At 43.7% G+C, this 22,478-nt stretch overlaps 1 protein-coding gene across 1 annotated transcript in view; it reads left to right on the top strand.

Moving 5' to 3' along the window:
- Positions 1 to 21,129, top strand: part of LOC124026137 (GRAM domain-containing protein 2A-like) — a 28,929-nt gene extending 7,800 nt beyond the window's left edge. The window contains exons 2-11 of the mRNA XM_046339300.1: positions 4,100 to 4,151; positions 5,326 to 5,581; positions 6,776 to 6,879; positions 9,195 to 9,293; positions 10,576 to 10,647; positions 10,987 to 11,046; positions 16,381 to 16,558; positions 18,870 to 18,963; positions 19,207 to 19,311; positions 19,664 to 21,129. Coding sequence (XP_046195256.1) covers positions 5,389 to 5,581; positions 6,776 to 6,879; positions 9,195 to 9,293; positions 10,576 to 10,647; positions 10,987 to 11,046; positions 16,381 to 16,558; positions 18,870 to 18,963; positions 19,207 to 19,311; positions 19,664 to 19,784 — 1,026 coding nt within the window. The 5' untranslated portion in view covers positions 4,100 to 4,151; positions 5,326 to 5,388 and the 3' untranslated portion in view covers positions 19,785 to 21,129. The remainder of the gene's footprint in view (positions 1 to 4,099; positions 4,152 to 5,325; positions 5,582 to 6,775; positions 6,880 to 9,194; positions 9,294 to 10,575; positions 10,648 to 10,986; positions 11,047 to 16,380; positions 16,559 to 18,869; positions 18,964 to 19,206; positions 19,312 to 19,663) is intronic.
- Positions 21,130 to 22,478: the final 1,349 nt, after the last annotated feature.

Genomic DNA, 22,478 nt, shown 5'->3' with positions numbered 1-22,478 from the left:
AAGCAACTAGAATGAACCAGCAGAAGCAACTAGAATGAACCAGCAGAAGCAACTAGAATGAACCAGCAGAAGCAACTAGAATGAACCAGCAGAAGCAACTAGAATGAACCAGCAGAAGCAACTAGAATGAACCAGCAGAAGCAACTAGAATGAACCAGCAGAAGCAACTAGAATGAACCAGCAGAAGCAACTAGAATGAACCAGCAGAAGCAACTAGAATGAACCAGCAGAAGCAACTAGAATGAACCAGCAGAAGCAACTAGAATGAACCAGCAGAAGCAACTAGAATGAACCAGCAGAAGCAACTAGAATGAACCAGCAGAAGCAACTAGAATGAACCAGCAGAAGCAACTAGAATGAACCAGCAGAAGCAACTAGAATGAACCAGCAGAAGCAACGAGAATGAACCAGCAGAAGCAACGAGAATGAACCAGCAGAAGCAACGAGAATGAACCAGCAGAAGCAACGAGAATGAACCAGCAGAAGCAACGAGAATGAACCAGCAGAAGCAACTAGAATGAACCAGCAGAAGCAACTAGAATGAACCAGCAGAAGCAACTAGAATGAACCAGCAGAAGCAACTAGAATGAACCAGCAGAAGCAACTAGAATGAACCAGCAGAATCAAATAGAATGAACCAGCAGAATCAACTAGAATGAACCAGCAGAAGCAACTAGAATGAACCAGCAGAAGCAACTAGAATGAACCAGCAGAAGCAACTAGAATGAACCAGCAGAAGCAACTAGAATGAACCAGCAGAAGCAACTAGAATGAACCAGCAGAAGCAACTAGAATGAACCAGCAGAAGCAACTAGAATGAACCAGCAGAAGCAACTAGAATGAACCAGCAGAATCAAATAGAATGAACCAGCAGAATCAACTAGAATGAACCAGCAGAATCAATTAGAATGAACCAGCAGAATCAACTAGAATGAACCAGCAGAATCAACTAGAATGAACCAGCAGAGGCAACTCAAATGAACCAGCAGAATCAACTAGAATGAACCAGCAGAACCAACTAGAATGAACCAGCAGAACCAACTAGAATGAACCAGCAGAAGCAACTAGAATGAACCAGCAGAAGCAACTAGAATGAACCAGCAGAAGCAACTAGAATGAACCAGCAGAAGCAACTAGAATGAACCAGCAGAAGCAACTAGAATGAACCAGCAGAAGCAACTAGAATGAACCAGCAGAAGCAACTAGAATGAACCAGCAGAATCAACTAGAATGAACCAGCAGAAGCAACTAGAATGAACCAGCAGAAGCAACTAGAATGAACCAGCAGAAGCAACTAGAATGAACCAGCAGAAGCAACTAGAATGAACCAGCAGAAGCAACTAGAATGAACCAGCAGAAGCAACTAGAATGAACCAGCAGAAGCAACTAGAATGAACCAGCAGAAGCAACTAGAATGAACCAGCAGAAGCAACTAGAATGAACCAGCAGAATCAACGAGAATGAACCAGCAGAAGCAACGAGAATGAACCAGCAGAAGCAACGAGAATGAACCAGCAGAAGCAACGAGAATGAACCAGCAGAATCAACTAGAATGAACCAGCAGATGCAACTAGAATGAACCAGCAGAAGCAACTAGAATGAACCAGCAGAATCAACTAGAATGAACCAGCAGAAGCAACTAGAATGAACCAGCAGAAGCAACTAGAATGAACCAGCAGAAGCAACTAGAATGAACCAGCAGAAGCAACTAGAATGAACCAGCAGAATCAACTAGAATGAACCAGCAGAATCAACTAGAATGAACCAGCAGAAGCAACTAGAATGAACCAGCAGAATCAACTAGAATGAACCAGCAGAATCAACTAGAATGAACCAGCAGAATCAACTAGAATGATGTTGACATGTAAAACTATATATAGTCTCCAATGTTTATTGATAATATTCATAAATTAGCACTATGAGGACTTGTCTCTCACATATTGTTACAGTTGTTGGTTAGCTAGCGAATATTAGCCATATTAGCATAGACGTGACATCAGTCAAAACACCTCCTAATAAAACAAGGTATCAAGAACAAGATAAAAGGAGCTGAAATGAGCCACCTATGATTCCCCACATGACAGCTTCTTGTCATTGTTGCTAGTTATCTGGCCATCCAGAATCACAACAACACAGACTTCTGCCCCATTGAAGCGTGTGTATCCTTTTCGTGACGTTGTCAGTTAACACGTCTATGCATAGCATCAACAATCCAGGGTTCATATACGTCATTGGTATGAATACACCAGTCTCAGGGCTGTTTCTACCTCAGAGGTTTGATAGAACCAGATCTATATTAGTTGCCTGCTAACTAGCTAAATGTTCCCTAAGAGAACAATGTGATCAACTTTTCTGGGAGCCCCTCTCTTTCTTTATAAAGGTGTCTGCGTGCTTCCCAACAGAAACAGTTAGAGTTTGTACATATATTATGACCACATTTGATGACGTTTCTGTTAGTTTTGACTTCGGTTCGGGTTTTCTCGCTGTTTCTTGATGCAAGCCAAGTCTACGCTCCTTCGTTGGTGATTGGTCAATAGTAGGGTTCTTCATTGAATGTCTTCGTTGGTGATTGGTCAATAGTAGGGTTCTTCATTGAATGTCTTCGTTGGTGATTGGTCAATAGTAGGGTTCTTCATTGAATGTCTTCGTTGGTGATTGGTCAATAGTAGGGTTTTTCATTGAATGTCTTCGTTGGTGATTGGTCAATAGTAGGGTTCTTCATTGAATGTCTTCGTTGGTGATTGGTCAATAGTAGGGTTGTTCATTGAATGTCTTTGATGTCATTCAATGAGAGACGACTCATTTTCAATGTGCACCAAACATCTTAGATGTAGAATTTCACGACTTAGATCTCCTTGGCAAAACGTCAAAATGAATGACAGATTTCTTGAGTTATCTTAGATTAATTTGGACTATTTTGAGGAAGTGTATACTAGCAGTACTATTGCCTTATTTATTTTTATTTTTTCAAGAGAAGGCCTTTTAAGGGAGACGAGGGCACACTGGTTTGTTTTGGGAAGCCGAACTGAAGCATGCTGACGCCTCTCTCTCTAATTCACTTTCAATTTAAGGGCTTTATTGGCATGGAGAACAGATGTAAACATTGCCAACGCAAGTGAAGTAGATAATAAACAATAAAAATGTACAGTAAACATTACACTCCCACAAGTTCCTAAACAATAAAGACATTTCAAATGCCATATTATGTGTGAATAGTTCAAGTTCAAAAGGGAAAATAAATCAGCATAAATATGGATTGTATTTACTGTGTGTGTGTGTGTGTGTGTGTGTGTGTGTGTGTGTGTGTGTGTGTGTGTGTGTGTGTGTGTGTGTGTGTGTGTGTGTGCGTGCGTGCTTGCTTGCTTGCTTGCTTGCTTGCTTGCTTGCTTGCTTGCTTGCTTGCAACATGTTTGTGCTTGTACTCATGCTTGCCGGTCAGATGTACGAAAGAGTGTGTGTGTGTGTGTGTGGGAGGAGGAGGAGGAGGAGGGGGGGCACTGAGTTTGCATAATGTAACTAGTCAGCCCAGTTTTATAAAAGCACATTCACCTCCCTTTATGTGTGGTCGTGTTTGTGTGGTCGTGTTTGTGGTTGTGTTTGTGTGGTCGCGTTTGTGTGGTCGCCTTTGTGTGGTCGCGTTTGTGTGGTCGCGTTTGTGTGGTCGCGTAGTGTTTGTTTCTGTTTGACTGAGTGATATACCATTTGTCTGCCGTCACGTTTGCTTCCCTTCTCTACAGTCCTGCACATGTTTTGTCTGGTAGCCGACCCTGAACCATGCCGACATTACTGTCATAGACAGCAGACAAATATACACTACTACTGTTTGATTTGATGCCGAGGTCAGAGTTCACAGATTACAGTTGGATCAGATTATAGTTGAAATGTCTCACTATTCTCCAACAAGATTAAGATCAAACAAATGATCCAATGGGAGTTAATGAGATCAATACAATCACTGTGGACCAGTGGAGAAGCTTCATCACCATGAGATTCACCATAGTGTTGAGTCTATGTCTCTAAACAAACAGGCACTGGTCTGATATATTAAAACACCAGCAGATGTCTTCCTTTCACACTATTTCCTTCATTTCCTCCACAGGTTGATTGACGACCTGTCATATGAAGATGTGAAGAAATGCTACAGGGGTTCGGTGAGTAGCAGGTTTCCTCTCTAACGTATTATAGATCATGTCTGTATCTTATTGATTTTGCATCTTGCCTAACAAAGATAAGCCAATTACAGCCGAGTTGGATGCAGGCCAAGTCAATTGTCGATTTCCTATAAGAGTTAAATGATACACTTTATATTGGTTGACCTTTACCTCACATATGTACTGCACATTCTGGAATGAAGTTCCTTTGACCTTTTATGCACAATTCATCTGCACTGAGTGATTGTAAGACCTGTGTGGCAGTGAACCCTGTCATTGTTTGCCTTTAGGAGTGGTCCTTTGAGGAGTTTCCTAGTGTTGAGGGTGACCGAGGCTAAGATACAATTTAAATGAGGCATTGTGATCCTGAAATACAAACATGTATTAGATCTGTCTATAGACTTAGACAGATCAAGGTTTGCTAGTAGCCTTGAGACTCTATTAAGCATCCCACCTCGCTAATCCAGCCCCAACAACTGATTATCTCCAGCCATTCAGATGTAGTACCGGTGATTGGATTGTGTTCTTCAGGCTCAGAACTCAACGGTTATTCAATAGGTGAGGAGGTTATCCATTAACTCAAACACACGAGATCAGCAGGCCATCGGGCCAGATTAAAGGAACTGTACCGTAGCTGAGATTATTATCTCCATGTCTCCCGAAGGGGAATATTAAGTAGAGCTGCTGAGCCCCACAGTCACACCAGCTGGCTGCAGATATTAACAGGGGTGACAGTTCTGACTGTCTCATGTGCTTGGTGAGAGAGGAGGGAGGGAGGGGGGGGGGGTGCCTGTGGGCAGCAAGCTGTTATTAAGACAAGGATAGGAGGGTAAGGAGGCGGCAGTATGGGTTGGGCTGGCATGGGGTGAGCATAGGGGGGGGAGTCACTGTGCACTGTCGTGTTGAAACAGCAAGAGCGAGAGAGGCAGCAAGAGAGAGGCAGGAAGGGAGGACTCAGGGTGTCTGTGGCTGAGAAGGGCAGTGTGTGAGAGTGTGTGGTCGGGTTTCAGACCAGTGTTGAAGGGTGAGGGAAAGGGCTCAGTGATGGTCTGAGGTGCACACTGTCGGACCGGAGTGGTGTGTGTGTGTGTCTAACGGAGAACTGCCCCCTCAAACCTACACAAAGGACACCGGTTGACATCTGACTAGTTGGAGGACAGTCTGTGTCTTGCAGTGGGGTCCGCCACGCCGTCGATGTGTGTGTGTGTGTGTGTGCGGCTGTGTGTGCGGCTCCAGCATGCTGAGTCTGGTGCAGCAGAGCTCTCGTCCTCTGAGAGAGAGGGCGGCCGCCGGTTTGCCGGTGGAAGGGAGGCCAGCCAAGGAACTGCTCATGACTCTGCCCTGTCCCTCTGCTCAGACTGTCAGCAAGTACAACTCGCAGTACCACAAACTCTTCCAGTGCGTTCCGAAGGACGAGATCCTGATGAAAGGTACTGTCAACAACAATGCTACATGCTAACATCTGTTGTAGTATCTCTGTATGATGTATGTTTATTTAGGTTAACATGCTAATGACTGTAGCATGTCTGTAGCTTACTGTCTATATGCTGTGCATTGACTTCAGGCTATCGCCCTATTAGCTCCATATGCTGTGTTTATGTACCGTTGGCTAACTTGCTAGCTATGGTAGCATCTATTTTTTTCCCATGGCAAAAATGAAAACAAAAAAGAAATACACTTAACTCTTCGGCCCTTTAAAAACCTGTTGTATGTAAAATATTGTGAGCTACAGATGGAAAATAAATACATGTGACTCTGGATGACATAACGATGTTTGTTTTCAACATTAGGACTGTTTTCCTAAAGAAGTTAAATCCACTTTGTGTTTTGTTCCCTTACCATGATACTGCGAGTATTGCAATACTGGTATTGTCCTAGCCCTAATTCTATTAGTAGTAGAAGTACTTTCACTGTCAAATGTTGTTGTCTGTAATATGTACATAGTTTCTTATGTTTCTGTCCCCACATAGTGTATGAGTTTGTCATTTTTGTTTTTGGAACTCTATTGGCTGCTCAGTGTGTTTGAAACTATCTTTCTGAGTTTCTGGTAATTGTTTCTGGTAATGGTTTCTGGTAAGGATTTCTGGTAATTGTTTCTGGTAAGGATTTCTGGTAATAGTTTCTGGTAAGGATTTCTGGTAATTGTTTCTGGTAAGGGTAACCAGTCCTCAGGCCCTGAACAGGAAGTTGTATGGTTTGAGGTCAGGTTATAGATCAGATCAGGGTTGGGTTTCCCTAAAGCATCGTTCCACTAAGATCAACTTTCGTCCATTTAGATTCAATGGAATTAAGATGATCGTAGTGCTACACTGCTTTAGGGAGACACAGCCCTGTTCTATTTGAAACTAGTGATGATGGTACATACAGTCTTCATCTGTTTAACGGATATGTAGCAGTTACTTTATTCAATGTCTATGAACCTATTTTAGAAGCATCTATAGGCCAAGTCAAAGACACATTAGCTATAATTATATATAATATATGCCGTTTAGCAAGCGCTTTTACCCAAAGCCACTTAGTCATGTGTGCATACATTTTTAGTGAAAAGCAGCAAACAGTGTTAGCAATGTGCTTGTCTTGAGTTAGCAGCTATTTTGAACCTGTTTATGTCTCCTCTCCCTCAGTATACTCCTGCGCTCTGCTCCGAGACATCCTGCTGCAAGGACGTCTTTATATCTCCAGGAACTGGCTGTGTTTCTATGCCAACCTCTTTGGCAAGGACATCAAGGTAAGTCAAGGCCTGGCAGATAATAGACAGATCGTCAATAATGAATAATATATAACACTTTTATCTGAATTGCTAGCACCACACTAATACCAGCTGAGCCACACAGGACCACAGGACCCTCCATATCTAGATGGACAGGCAGAGAGAAGTAGACAGGACCGCAGGACGACTATATCTAGATGGACGGACAGAGAGAAGTAGACAGGACTGTGATATCTAGATAGACAGCCAGAGAGAAGTAGACAGGACCGCAGGACCCTCGATATCTAGATGGACAGGCAGAGAGAAGTAGACAGGACCGCAGGACGACTATATCTAGATGGACAGGCAGAGAGAAGTAGACAGGACCGCAGGACGACTATATCTAGATGGACAGGCAGAGAGAAGTAGACAGGACCGCAGGACGACTATATCTAGATGGACAGGCAGAGAGAAGTAGACAGGACCGCAGGACCCTCGATATCTAGATGGACAGACAGAGAGGAGTAGTGCAGGAAAATTCTCAGCAACAAAAGAGTGATCAAATTAAGACCTGGCACCTGTCTCTCCTGCCTCTGGCCTCTGCAATAAGCTGGTTAGTGCATTCCCAGCATTCTATCTGCAACTAGACACATATCCTCCTTATTCTGCCCCTTTTCTCCAGCATCAGGGGCTTTCCCCTCCTTTATTCTGCCCCTTCTCTCCAGCATCAGGGGCTTTCCCCTCCTTTATTCTGCTCCTTCTCTCCAGCATCACGGGCTTTCCCCTCCGTTATTCTGCTCCTTCTCTCCAGCATCAGGGGCTTTCCCCTCCTTTATTCTGCTCCTTCTCTCCAGCATCAGGGGCTTTCCCTTCCTTTATTCTGCCCCTTCTCTCCTCCAACCAACTGTAATCCAACCCCACTCTCTCCCTCTCTCTCCCTCTTTCTCTGGCATTCGCCCATCCGTGTCTCCTTCTGTTTAACTTTAAAACCATTTTTGTCCCGAACCTGCCTCTTCAGTTAGTCCCCCGTGTCTGGCCCAGTATGTCCCCCGTGTCTGGCCCAGTATGTCCCCCGTGTCTGGCCCAGTATGTCCCCCGTGTCTGGCCCAGTATGTCCCCCGTGTCTGGCCCAGTATGTCCCCCGTGTCTGGCCCAGTATGTCCCCCGTGTCTGGCCCAGTATGTCCCCCGTGTCTGGCCCAGTATGTCCCCCGTGTCTGGCCCAGTATGTCCCCCGTGTCTGGCCCAGTATGTCCCCCGTGTCTGGCCCAGTATGTCCCCCGTGTCTGGTCCAGTTAGTCCCCCGTGTCTGGTCCAGTTAGTCCCCCGTGTCTGGTCCAGTTAGTCCCCCGTGTCTGGTCCAGTTAGTCCCCCGTGTCTGGTCCAGTTAGTCCCCCGTGTCTGGTCCAGTTAGTCCCCAGTGTCTGGTCCAGTTAGTCCCCGTGTCTGGTCCAGTTAGTCCCCCGTGTCTGGTCCAGTTAGTCCCCCCATTTAGTGTCTGGTCCAGTTAGTCCCCGTGTCTGGTCCAGTTAGTCCCCCGTGTCTGGTCCAGTTAGACCCCGTGTCTGGTCCAGTTAGTCCCCGTGTCTGGTCCAGTTAGTCCCCGTGTCTGGTCCAGTTAGTCCCCCGTGTCTGGTCCAGTTAGTCCCCCGTGTCTGGTCCAGTATGTCCCCGTGTCTGGTCCAGTATGTCCCCGTGTCTGGTCCAGTATGTCCCCCGTGTCTGGTCCAGTTAGTCCCCGTGTCTGGTCCAGTATGTCCCCGTGTCTGGTCCAGTATGTCCCCCGTGTCTGGTCCAGTATGTCCCCCGTGTCTGGTCCAGTATGTCCCCAGTGTCTGGTACAGTGAGTCCCCCTGTGTCTGGTACAGTGAGTCCCCCTCCCTGGTACAGTGAGTCCCCCTCCCTGGTACAGTGAGTCCCCCTCCCTGGTACAGTGAGTCCCCCTCCCTGGTACAGTGAGTCCCCCTCCCTGGTACAGTGAGTCCCCCTCCCTGGTACAGTGAGTCCCCCTCCCTGGTACAGTGAGTCCCCTCCCTGGTACAGTGAGTCCCCCTCCCTGGTACAGTGAGTCCCCTCCCTGGTCCAGTGAGTCCCCTCCCTGGTCCAGTGAGTCCCCCTCCCTGGTCCAGTGAGTCCCCCTCCCTGGTCCAGTGAGTCCCCCTCCCTGGTCCAGTGAGTCCCCCTCTCTGGTCCAGTATATCCCCTGTGACTGGTACAGTTATACCCCTCTCTGGTACAGTAAGTCCCCCTGTGTCTGGTCCAGTATGTCCCCCGTGTCTGGTACAGTTATACCCCCTCTCTACAAGGTATAATATTGTGTCCTCTTCTTTCCCCACCTCTTTTCCCCCATCATAGGTTGCTATCCCCGTGGTCTCTGTGAGGCTGGTAAAGAAGCACAAAACAGCAGGTCTGGTGCCCAACGGCCTCGCCATCACCACAGATACCAGTCAGAAGGTGAGCGTTAGCCTCTTAGCGCCTCTGGGCACAGTGAATGGGTGTTTCCATGTTTCCACTAACTGGCATTAGTGCCGCACCACGTTCTTTCCACCAAGCATAGGTAGGTGGAAAATAAACAACACCTCATGCAAACATGCTAAGCTAGTGCAAGTCAGCGCATGGTTCGGTAACACTGAAAGGGTGTCAAGGTCGCAGTCTATTTTGGTAGTGTCCCTTCTTGGTTCCTCTCCAGTGTGTGAACGGTTCACCTGCCTGCTCCTTTACATTGGAGCAAATGTCTGGAAAATGTTTCTTAATACTCTGTAATCTTAATGTGTTGTGAAATCTGTTGTATATGTATTGTAATGTTTTTAAAATTGTATAACTGCCTTAATTTTGCTGGACCCCAGGAAGAGTAGCAGCAAATGGGGATCCATAATAAATACAAATCTTTGATTTCTGATATTTTATGACTGTCTATTGTCTATTAGTGATTTAAGGATTCCTACTCTCTCATTGAAAATGAATTATGAAAGAGTGGTGTTTTCAGTAGAGGTACAGTACAGCCACCATGTAAGAGGAATGGAGTATCACTATTGAAATATCCTCTGTCAGTGTACTAGATTAAGCCTTAATCTGAAAAAAATAATCCATGGTAGATTACTGTTCACAATATCTATTTAGAGAAAATTGCATTCCTGGTAATGAGTTGATGTCCGAATGGATCTTCTAAATGTTCCTGACATGGGGTTTTATGAGTACATGATGAAATGCTTAGTGTTTACATGATGAAATGCTTAGTGTTTACATGATGAAATGCTTAGTGTTTACATGATGAAATGTTTAGTGTTTACATGATGAAATGCTTAGTGTTTACATGATGAAATGCTTAGTGTTTACATGATGAAATGCTTAGTGTTTACATGATGAAATGCTTAGTGTTTACATGATGAAATGCTTAGTGTTTACATGATGAAATGCTTATGTTTACATGATTTAGTGTTTACATGATGAAATGCTTAGTGTTTACATGATGAAATGCTTAGTGTTTACATGATGAAATGCTTAGTGTTTACATGATGAAATGCTTAGTGTTTACATGATGAAATGCTTAGTGTTTACATGATGAAATGCTTAGTGTTTACATGATGAAATGCTTAGTGTTTACATGTGTATGCATGAGTGTGAGCGTACGTGAGTGTGTATGCTTTCATTCACATTTGAATTGGCTAATGCTCTTTCTCTCCCTTGCTCTCTCCCTCGCTCTCCCTCTCTCTCCCCCTGTCCGTCCGTCCTGCAGTATGTCTTTGTGTCTCTGCTGTCCAGGGACAGTGTGTATGATGTGCTCCGGAGGATCTGCACACACCTTCAGGTCAGAGAACACACTCACCCACACACACAACCACACACACACATCCAGGTCAGAGAACACACAGTCACTCACCCACACATTCAACCACACACACTGGCTACCACTACACACGTAAACATCGAGGTCAGAGAACACACACACACACACACACACACACAACTACACACACTGGCTACCACTACACACACACACATCCAGGTCAGAGAACACACACACTCACCCCCACACACACACATCTACCACTGAACCAGCTCACTCCCACATCATCAGGTCTATACGGCTTACAGACTGTAAAATAGTGTACTGAATATTTCCCATATCACATCGTTCCCTCTCCAGGTCAATGGGAAGAGTCTGAGCTTGAAACACTACATGGAGGTTCCCCATACCTTATCTCTGGTAAGTAAGCTTAGAACACTGGCCCCTCACTCCAGACTGATCCATGTCTCTTATTGGTTAGAGCATTGACCAACTACAGACTGATCATTGTCTCTTATTGGTTAGAACATTGATCAACTCCAGACTGATCATTGTCTCTTATTGGTTAGAACATTGACCAACTCCAGACTGATCATGGTCTCTTATTGGTTAGAATATTGACCAACTCCAGACTGATCCCTGTCTCTTATTGGTTAGAACATTAGCCAACTCCAGACTGATCATTCTCTTATTGGTTAGAACATTGACCAACTCCAGACTGATCATTGTCTCTTATTGGTTAGAACATTGATCAACTCCAGACTGATCATTGTCTCTTATTGGTTAGAGCATTGACCAACTCCAGACTGATCATGGTCTCTTATTGGTTAGAATATTGACCAACTCCAGACTGATCCCTGTCTCTTATTGGTTAGAACATTAGCCAACTCCAGACTGATCATTCTCTTATTGGTTAGAACATTGACCAACTCCAGACTGATCATTGTCTCTTATTGGTTAGAACATTGATCAACTCCAGACAGATCATTGTCTCTTATTGGTTAGAACATTGGCCAACTCCAGACTGATCCCTGTCTCTTATTGGTTAGAATATTGACCAACCATAATGTACAACATGAATCACATTATTATTATGAATAGTACTGACGTCAAATGGGAGAACCAAGGACACGGGTGGTTCCTAATGTTGTAAGAATCGCGCTAGTGTTTACAGAACAACTGGTTCTGCGAGATTAGGATCAGGATTTCCAATTGTAACAGTAAGCATCTGTAACAAAATGGATGACTGCAGTATAGACGTTATTATGAGTACATGTTGCATGGATTGCTAAGGCATAAGAATATGAAAGTGTGTATTGTTATTTTAGATGTAGATGTACCTGTCTATTAATGCTATGTATCATATCATTTTATGTAGTTCTGTCCTTCAGCTGTAATTGTCTAACGATGTTATGTATTATGTCAACGGCGAGCAACTGTGTCCCTTCATGATGAATTCAGATTTTATGTGGCCCCCACCAACATCAAAGTTGCCCATCCCTGGTCTACTTGATTTCTGGATTTAGTCAATGTATTATTTAATGTCTTTGTTAATGTCTTAGTTAACGTCTTAGTTAACGTCTTGTGATGAATAACACAGGAACTACAGTATTTCAAAAGATAAAGATATTTTCAAGATCTCCATTATTGGGGTAACGTCTGTGTCATAACCTATAAGACATGTTTGGGGTAACGTCTGTGTCATAACCTATAAGACATGTTTGGGGTAACGTCTGTGTCATAACCTATAAGACATGTTTGGGGTAACGTCTGTGTCATAACCTATAAGACATGTTTGGGGTAGTGCCTGTGTCATAACCTATAAGACATGTTTGGGGTAACGTCTGTGTCATAACCTATAAGACATGTTTGGGGTAACGTCTGTGTCATAACCTATAAGACATGTTTGGGGTAATGTCTGTGTCATAACCTATAAGACATGTTTGGGGTAACGTCTGTGTCATAACCTATAAGACATGTTTGGGGTAACGTCTGTGTCATAACCTATAAGACATGTTTGGGGTAGTGCCTGTGTCATAACCTATAAGACATTGGTAGAGCATGGCGCTTGTAACGTCAGGGTAGTGGGTTCGATCCCCGGGACCACCCATACGTAGAATGTATGCACACATGACTGTAAGTCGCTTTGGATAAAAGCGTCTGCTAAATGGCATATTATTATTATGTTTGGAGTAACGTCTGTCTCATAAGCTATAAGACATGTTTGGAGTAACGTCTGTCTCATAAGCTATAAGACATGTTTGGGGTAACGTCTGTGTTATAACCTATAAGACATGTTTGGGGTAACGTCTGTGTCATAACCTATAAGACATGTTTGGGGTAGTGCCTGTGTCATAACCTATAAGACATGTTTGGGGTAGTGCCTGTGTCATAACCTATAAGACATGTTTGGGGTAACGTCTGTGTCATAACCTATAAGACATGTTTGGGGTAACGTCTGTGTCATAACCTATAAGACATGTTTGGAGTAACGTCTGTCTCATAAGCTATAAGACATGTTTGGGGTAACGTCTGTCTCATAAGCTATAAGACATGTTTGGGGTAACGTCTGTCTCATAAGCTATAAGACATGTTTGGGGTAACGTCTGTCTCATAAGCTATAAGACATGTTTGGAGTAACGTCTGTCTCATAAGCTATAAGACATGTTTGGGGTAACGTCTGTCTCATAAGCTATAAGACATGTTTGGGGTAACGTCTGTCTCATAAGCTATAAGACATGTTTGGGGTAACGTCTGTCTCATAAGCTATAAGACATGTTTGGAGTAACGCCTGTCTCATAAGCTATAAGACATGTTTGGGGTAACGTCTGTGTCATAACCTATAAGACATGTTTGGGGTAGTGCCTGTGTCATAACCTATAAGACATGTTTGGGGTAACGTCTGTGTCATAACCTATAAGACATGTTTGGGGTAACATCTGTCTCATAAGCTATAAGACATGTTTGGGGTAACGTCTGTCTCATAACCTATAAGATGTTCTGTTTTTCCTTGTGTTGCTGCTCCTCCACTAAACACAGAACCATTAGCAGTGCTGTGCTTTGTGTCAAATTGATTCTCTACTGAAATAACATCTATTAGCCTGTGGTTAAGATAAGAAGTCTGATGTGGTTAGCAAGGAAATGGCCGGTCTGTATATCAAGCTTACTTACAAGCTATAAAGCTGTACCATCTACAATCTGAGTCTGTAATTGCAGTCATTCGAATGCAGCTGTTACATTGAAAATAACGAAACCAAAACAGAAAGGATGTGTGTGTCCTACTGCTGTGTCCTACTGCTGTTCCACCCGCTGTCTTACTGCTTTGTCCTACTGCTGTGTTCCTCCCGCTGTCCTACTGCTGTGTTCCTCCCGCTGTCCTACTGCTGTCCTACTGCTGTGTTCCACCCGCTGTCCTACTGCTGTGTTCCATGTCCTACTGCTGTGTTCCACCTTCCTACTGCTGTGTTCCACCCTGTGCTGTGTTCCACCCGCTGTCCTACTGCTTTGTCCTACTGCTATGTTCCACCCGCTGTCCTACTGCTGTGTTCCACCCGCTGTCCTACTGCTGTGTTCCACCTGCTATCCTACTGCTTTGTCCTACTGCTGTGTTCCACCCGCTGTCCTACTGCTGTGTTACTGCTACCCTATTATAGCTAAAAATGAATAATCCAATCGTAATAAATAATGAATGTTTTTCTAAAGTACTGTATTTGTTATGAATCGATATCCATATGTAACCTTGTCTCTAGATATGTAAGAGTAGGCTGACCCAAGTCTGCCATGGCCATGCCCCTCTGTGACCTTCAACAATGACCTTATCAATGACTTCCTGGAAAAAATTGAAGTAATCAATATTTGGTCCATTGTCGTCTGACTCTTACTCTGTCTCAATGACTATTCTCCTGAGTGGGCCCACACGATGCAGCCATCTTGTATGACAGTTGACCTTCGTAACATCTGAATGTAATGGCCGTAATATGTATTAATAATGTCTAATTCATATGTCATAGGTTGATTATGGATGGATATAGGTATGTTCAGTACTAGTCAAAAGCTTTAGACTGCCTACTCATTCAAGGGTTTTTCTTTATTTTTTACTATTTTCTACATTGTAGAATAATAGTGAAGACATCAAACTATGAAATAACACATGGAATCATGTAGTAACCAAACAAGTGTTAACAAATACAAATATTTATTTTATATTTGAGATTCTTCAAAGTAGCCACCCTTTGCCTTGATGACAGCTTTGCACACTCTTGATATTCTCTCAACCAGCTTCATGAGGTAGTCACCTGGAATGCATTTCTATTAACAGGTGTGCCTTGCTAAAAGTTAATTTGTGGAATTTCTTTGAGCCAATCAGTTGTGTTGTTATACAGAATATAGTCTTATTTGATAGAAGACCAAGTCCATATTCTGGCAAGAACATCTCAAATAAGCAAAGAGAAAGACAGTCCATCATTACTTTAAGACATGAAGATCAGTCAATCTGAAAATTTTCAAGAACTTTGAATGTTTCTTCAAGTGCAGTCGCAAAAACCATCAAGCGCTATGATGAAACTGGCTCTGATGAGGACCGCCACAGGAAAGGAAGACCCAAAGTTACTTCTGCTGCAGAGAATAAGTTCATTAGTTACCAGCCTCAGAAATCAGCAATTAACTGCACCTCAGATTGCACCTCACAGAGTTCAAGTAGCATCTCAACATCAGCTGTTCAGAGGTGACTGTGTCAATCAGGCCTTCATGGTCAAATTGCTGCAAAGAAACCACTACTAAAGGACATCAATAAGAAGAGAGACTTGCTTGGGCCAAGAAACATGAGCAATTGACATTAGACCGGTGGAAATCTGTCATTTGGTCTGATGAGTCCAAATTTTAGATTTTTGGTTCCAACCGCTGTGTCTTTGTGAGACGCAGAGAAGGTGAACGGATGATCTCCGCATGTGTGGTTCCCACGGTGAAGCATGGAGGAGGAGGTGTGATGGTGTGGGGGTGCTTTGTTGGTGACACTGGTGAGGTATTTAGAATTCAAAGCACACTTAACCAGCATGGCTATCATCTGCAATGATATGCCATCCCATCTGGTTTGCGCTTAGGGGGAATGTCATTTGTTTTTCAACAGGACAATATCCGACACACCTCCAGGCTGTGCAAGAGCTATTTGACCAAGAAAAAGAGCGATGGAGTGCTGCATCAGATGACCTCGCCTCCACAATCACCCTACTTCAACACAATTGAGATGGTTTGGGATGAGTTGGACCGCAGAGTGAAGGAAAAGCAGCCAACAAGTGCTTAGCAGATGTGGGAACTCCCTCAAGACCGTTGGAAAAGCATTCCAGGTGACTACCTCATGATGCTGGTTGAGAGAATGCAAAGCTGCCATTAAGGCAAAGGGTGACGACTTTGACAAATATAAAATATATTTTGATTTTTTTGCTATTTTTTGTTGCTACATGTGTTATTTGATAGTTTTGATGTCTTCACTATTATTCTAAAATGTAGAAAATAGTAAAAAACCTTGAATGACCAGGTGTGTCCAAACTTTTGACTGTTACTGTAGATAAACTGTACAGCATTGAGAGAGTGGAACACTTTCTTTCCTGAAGATTTGGTCCATTCAGATCAATAATGCCTCACACATCTCTGATTCAGAGGGGTTGGCTTAAATGCGGAGGACACATTTCAGTTGAGTACATTCAGTTGGACAACTGACTAGGTATCCTCCTTTCCCTTTCCTTTCTATACCTCCAGGATGAGTTCCCGGTGGCGGATGAGTTCCCGGGGGCGGATGAGTATCCTCCGGTGCTGAAGTGGAGGAGAAAACCCTCTGTGGTGTCCGTGTCCTCGTCCCTCCCTGACCTCCTGGGTAGCTCCACCGGTAGCCTGACTGCGGTGGACTCCTCCTTCCAGACAGAACAGCCTCTGGAAGGTGAGAAGGGAGGACAACCTGGACCAACATTGGTTTATGCTGTATTATAGCCAACTCTTGTTGGCTATAATACAGGGGTTTGGTAAGAGTAGGGGTTTGGTAAGAGTAGGGGTTTGGTAAGAGTAGGGGTTTGGTAAGAGTAGGGGTTTGGTAAGAGTAGGGGTTTGGTAAGAGTAGGGGTTTGGTAAGAGTAGGGGTTTGGTAAGAGTAGGGGTTTGGTAAGAGTAGGGGTTTGGTAAAAGTAGGGGTTTGGTAAGAGTAGGGGTTTGGTAGGGGGTTTGGTAAGAGTTTTGGTAAGAGTAGGGGTTTGGTAAGACGACAAAAGCAGATCTGGGACCAGGCTAGGGACAACCTGTTTTTTGTGTATTTAATTTCACAAAGGATGACAAACTGACAGATACAATGGCGAACACAGCAGTTCTCATGAATTGCATAATATCATAATAGCCATGTCTATTGAGGCTATGCCACATGAGGTGAGCGCTGCATTTTTTCTGGTGCATTAAGAGATTGGAGGTGTTCAGCTTTGTCCACTCCTGGCCGGAGTTATCCATTGATGTTAGCCGGCGGGGGCTGAGCCATCACATGTTTGCGGAATGTTCAAATCCTGATTATGTGTAGGAGGGGAACTGGGAAGGGAGTTGTGTTTGGATGGGCACAACCCTCTGATGCAGTACAGGATTAAGCACCAAATGGAGATTTTAGTATGTGGGGACTTGTTCTGCCCTACTACTGTGCCCTGCCACTGTGCCCTGCTACTCTACCCTACAACTGTACCCTACTGAACCCTGCTACTGTGCCCTACTGAACCCTACTACTGTGCCCTACTGAACCCTACTGCTGTACCCTACTACTGTACCCTAGTGCTGTACCCTACTGAAACCTACTACTGTGCCTACTACTGTGCCCTGCTGTACCCTACTGCTGTACTCTACTGTACCTTACTGCTGTACCTACTGCTGTACCCTGCTGCTGTACCCTGCTGCTGTACCCTGCTGCTGTGCTGTACCCTGCTGCTGTACCCTGCTGCCCCTGACCCTGCTGCTGTACCCTGCTGCCCCACCCTACTGCTGTACCCTACTGCTGTACCCTACTACTACTGTACCCTGCTGCTGTACCCTACTGCTGTACCCTACTGCTGTACCCTGCTGCTATACCTACTACTATACCCTACTGCTGTACCCTACTGCTGTACTCTCATGCCCCACCCTACTGCCCCACCCTACTGCTGTACCCTACTGCTGTACCCTACTACTGTACCCTACTATACCCTACTGCTGTACCCTACTACTGTACCCTACTACTGTACCCTACTATACCCTACTGCTGTACCTACTGCTGTACCCTCCTGCCCCACCCTACTGCTGTACCTACTGCTGTACTCTACTGTACCCTACTATACCCTACTGCCCCACCCTACTGCTGTACCTACTGCTGTACTCTACTGTACCCTACTATACCCTACTGCTGTACTCTACTGTACCCTACTGCTCTACCCTACTGCTGTACCTACTACTGTACCCTACTATACCCTACTGCTGTACCCTACTGCTGGCTACATTTAGATGATCTGAAAGAGACTTGGGTAAACTGCCCAGTTATACAGTACATAACACTACTATTGTCTCATAATTGTGATGTCTGTATTGGGGGGGAGACCAAAAAGAAGACCAAATATTATATCTGTTTGGTCTTCTTGAGGTCAATTTGTGATCTACAAATGAGTAGTCATTATGTTCCAGCCCCTGACCATCCGCTGAAGAAGAAATGGTCCCGTGGCTAAATGTAGTTGATGATCCCTGATATAGGACAGTCTGCCTCTACCTCTCATCTACTGCATATGGTGCATATTGTCATAGTGGACTTTTTCCATATTTCGTATGTGTTTAAGATGTGTTTACTATGATGTAACTGTCTGGGGTTGCATAAGAGTTGGAGTGTAGATTGATCAAATAAAAACTTTGACCCACTTGCATAAATACAATACTTTTGCATACATACAATACTTTTTGCACAGCCAGATGTGGTCAAATATATATTAGCTTCCTTGCACTTTACAATGAGGTGCAATGGAGCAGAATGTGGCACCTGCAACTTACCACAATATATTGATGGCATCTGTAAGCAACAATACACTATCTACTATGTAGTCTATTAGATGTCTATATTAATGTGTGTGTGTGTGTGTGTGTGTGTGTGTGTGTGTGTGTGTGTGTGTGTGTGTGTGTGTGTGTGTGTGTGTGTGTGTGTGTGTGTGTGTGTGTGTGTGTGTGTGTGTGTGTGTGTGTGTGTGTGTGTGTGTGTGTTGTAGACCGGGGCTCAGAGACAGAGAAGATCCTACTAACAGAGCCTGTTCCAGAGCTGGGCCCGATGGAGTATCAGCTTCTCAAGTTCTTCATCATACTGTAACTATTTCCATGCCCCACAACTGGCTTTGAACACCTTGTGTTGTTGGATAAATATACATGAATTGGCAGCATTATGCTCAACATTTTTTTTGTCCGATTTTTATCTGTGAAATCAAATCTGAACAAGGCCTAATTTAATATTATAAAATGAATATGATCACAAAAAAATCCAGTTATACCTCCACCTAGTGTACACACACACTTGGTACATCCAATAAACCTTATTGTCCATTACTTCAGAATCATCCTCCTCATCCTGTCTTCCTGTTACCTGGCCTTCCGTGTCTGCAGCCTGGAGCACCAGCTGTCCTTCCTCAACAACCCAACACGCCCCCCCCGAGAGAGGTGAGATGGGGCCAGACTTAACTTTAGCCAAGTGTGTGTGTAACTTTTGATTTAACTGTTTTGTCATTCTGTTGTATACTACTGCTAATAATAATAGTAATAATAATAATGATAAACTGTTAAGTTTATTAAATTAGGATTCCACCCTCAGAAAATCCTGTTCATAACTGTTATTCAAATGTCACATTTTTGGAGAGAAAGCTATTTTACTGACAATTCTATTGTCTGGTCTCTTCCTCCTAGGTAAGTGCTGCTCTGCACTGTGATCCAATACCACTTGACCGTCTCCCTTTAGGGACACATTCCTCTCTAACCACCTCCAGACTATGCAAACAGACCATTTATTTTTCAGGATTTTACTTCACTGTAGACTAGAAGAGGGCAAACCCCCAACTCCACCATTTTGTTGTAGGTCAGAGACAATGGCAGGTGAAAGACAATGGCAGGTGAAAGACAATGGGCAGGCCGATTGAAGAGCCAGAAAACTACACTCAAACCAATTGTGGATGGACTGAAAAGCCAGAGATTGGTGGAAATGGCTGGGAGTCAGGACTGGGAAGGACTCTGATTGGTGGAGGGATAGGTGGAAATGGTTGGGAGTCAGGACTGGGAAGGACTCTGATTGGTGGAGGGATTGGTGGAAATGGTTGGGAGTCAGGACTGGGAAGGACTCTGATTGGTGGAAATGGCTGGGAGTCAGGACTGGGAAGGACTCTGATTGGTGGAGGGATTGGTGGAAATGGCTGGGAAGGACTCTGATTGGTGGAGGGATTGGTGGAAATGGTTGGGAGTCAGGACTGGCAAGGACTCTGATTGGTGGAGGGATTGGTCTGATGGTTTTAATGGAAGATTTCTGGACATGTTCGCCAACATTAGAGTCAACTGTGTTTTTTCCCTCCTGTCAACTCAACCAGGAATGAACTACAGGACTTCAGAGAAAAGTCAAAACCAGTCATCTTTCAGAAATATATATATATATATGTGGTACTTTCAAGGAAAGGATTTGGATGCATTAACACACTGACAGTGGAAGAAGCCAATATCGTTGGCTTTACAGAATTTAAATTTAACTTATTTTTTTTATATTTTTTTTATTTTACTAGGCAAGTCAGTTAAGAACAAATTCTTATTTTCAATGACGGCCTAGGAACAGTGGGTCAACTGCCTGTTCAGGGGCAGAACGACAGATTTTTTACCTTGTCAGCTGGGGAATTTGAACTTGCAACCTTCTGGTTACTAGTCCAACGCTCTAACCACTAGGCTACCCTGCCGCCTAGTGGTTAGGATCAGTCTACTATTTCAAATGTTCATCGTCATCAATGAAGTCTAACTATGATGCCATTCTAACAGGCATGTTATTCCTGGAAACCGGTGCAATACAATTATGCAAAATATCCAGCCTAGACTGACTTTTTAAATGTTGAAATATTGTCCTTTAACTCTGTTTGTGTTATCATGACACCACAGGTATATGTTTACCATAATGGGTAGGATGGTACTTTTTCATGTCTGAAAAATATAGTTTAGTATAACATCTTGTCTTTTGTTTTAATTTGTATAAATGCCAGTTGTCAGCTTTGTATTGTAAGCTACCTTTAGCCAGACACAATGTGTCACAGTGAGTGATCAGTCTCCTATCTAAATACTGAACACAGTCGTCTGAATGACTAAACAATGAAGACATGGACTGAAGTGAACTTAAAGTGAACAGATTCAACTTAAAAGTTCAATCTGCATTTCAGTCGGGAAGAAAACTAGCCAAAGATTTATAGTCATTTTACTCAATGTCTGAACAGATGCATTAAGAACAAACACACCCCACTTGATTATTACAGTAATATTGTTGAGGAAACAGAGCTGCAGTATATTATTATTATATACTTTACTACTATAACCATCAGTATGTCTTATCTGGTCTGTTTTGGGTCTAAACACATCTGCAGCTATGTAATAGTGGTCACTGATCTTCAGTCAATGGTGAAAGAACAAACTGTCCCTGTAGACTCTGAGAACAGATGAATCCTGTAGCACCCCTGAACAACCCATTACAGGACTAACACTGTACAACATAACTGTGAAGGTTACTAATAAACAGCCATTTGATCTTGAGATGGTGTCACCTTTTGGAAAACTCACCTGTCTTCACCGACGCATGTACAAAGAGGTACTTTATATGTCCACCTCTTTCAGGGGCCAGCAGCATTACCACCCTGCATCCCACTGCTGGCTTGCCTCTGAAGCTAAACAGGGTTGGTCTTGGTTGGTCCCTGGATGGGAGAACAGATGCTGATGGAAGTGGTGTTGGAGGGCCAGTAGCAGGTTCTCTTTTCTCTGGTCTAAACAAAATGTCCCAATGCCTCAGGGCAGTGATTGTGGACATTGCCCTGTGTAGGGTGCTGTTTTTCGGATGGGATGTTAAACCGGTTTCCTGACTCTGGTCACTAAAGATTCCACAGCCCATATTGTAAGAATAGGGGTGTTAACCCCAGTATCCTGGCTAAATTCCCAATCTGACCTTCATACCATCATGGACACCTAATCATCCCCAGCTTCCAATTGGCTCATTCATCTCCCCTGTAATTTTCCCCAGGTCGTTGCTATAATCTGTGCATAGTCACTTTACCCTTACCTACACTTCCGTTCAAAGGTTTAGGGTCACTTAGAAATGTCCTTGCTTTTGAAAGAAAAGCACATTTTTGGTCCATTAACATAACATTGATCAGAAATACAGTGTAGACATTGTTAATGTTGTAAATGACTATTGTAGCTGGAAACGGCAGATTCGTTTTTAATGGAATATCTACGTAGGCGTACAGAGGCCCATTATCAGCAACCATCACTCCTGTGTTCCAATGGCATGTTGTGTTAGCTAATCCAAGTTTATACATTTAAAAGGCTATTTGATCATTAGAAAACCCTTAATGCAGTCATGTTAGCACAGTTGAAAATTGTTGTTCTGATTAAAGAAGCAAAAATCCTGGACTTTAGACTCGTTGAGTATCTGGAGCATCAGCATTTGTGGGTTCGATCACAGGCTTAAAATGTCCAGAAACAAAGACCTTTCTTCTGAAACTCGTCAGTCTATTCTTGTTCTAAGAAATGAAGGCTATTCCATGTAAGAAATTGGCAAGAAACTGAAGATCTCGTACAACGCTGTGTACTACTCC

This window comes from Oncorhynchus gorbuscha, unplaced genomic scaffold, assembly GCF_021184085.1.
Source record: "Oncorhynchus gorbuscha isolate QuinsamMale2020 ecotype Even-year unplaced genomic scaffold, OgorEven_v1.0 Un_scaffold_2628, whole genome shotgun sequence".
Classification (NCBI taxonomy): domain Eukaryota; kingdom Metazoa; phylum Chordata; class Actinopteri; order Salmoniformes; family Salmonidae; genus Oncorhynchus; species Oncorhynchus gorbuscha.
Note: the sequence above shows the minus strand (reverse complement) of the source record. Positions and strands in the feature narration are given on the sequence as shown.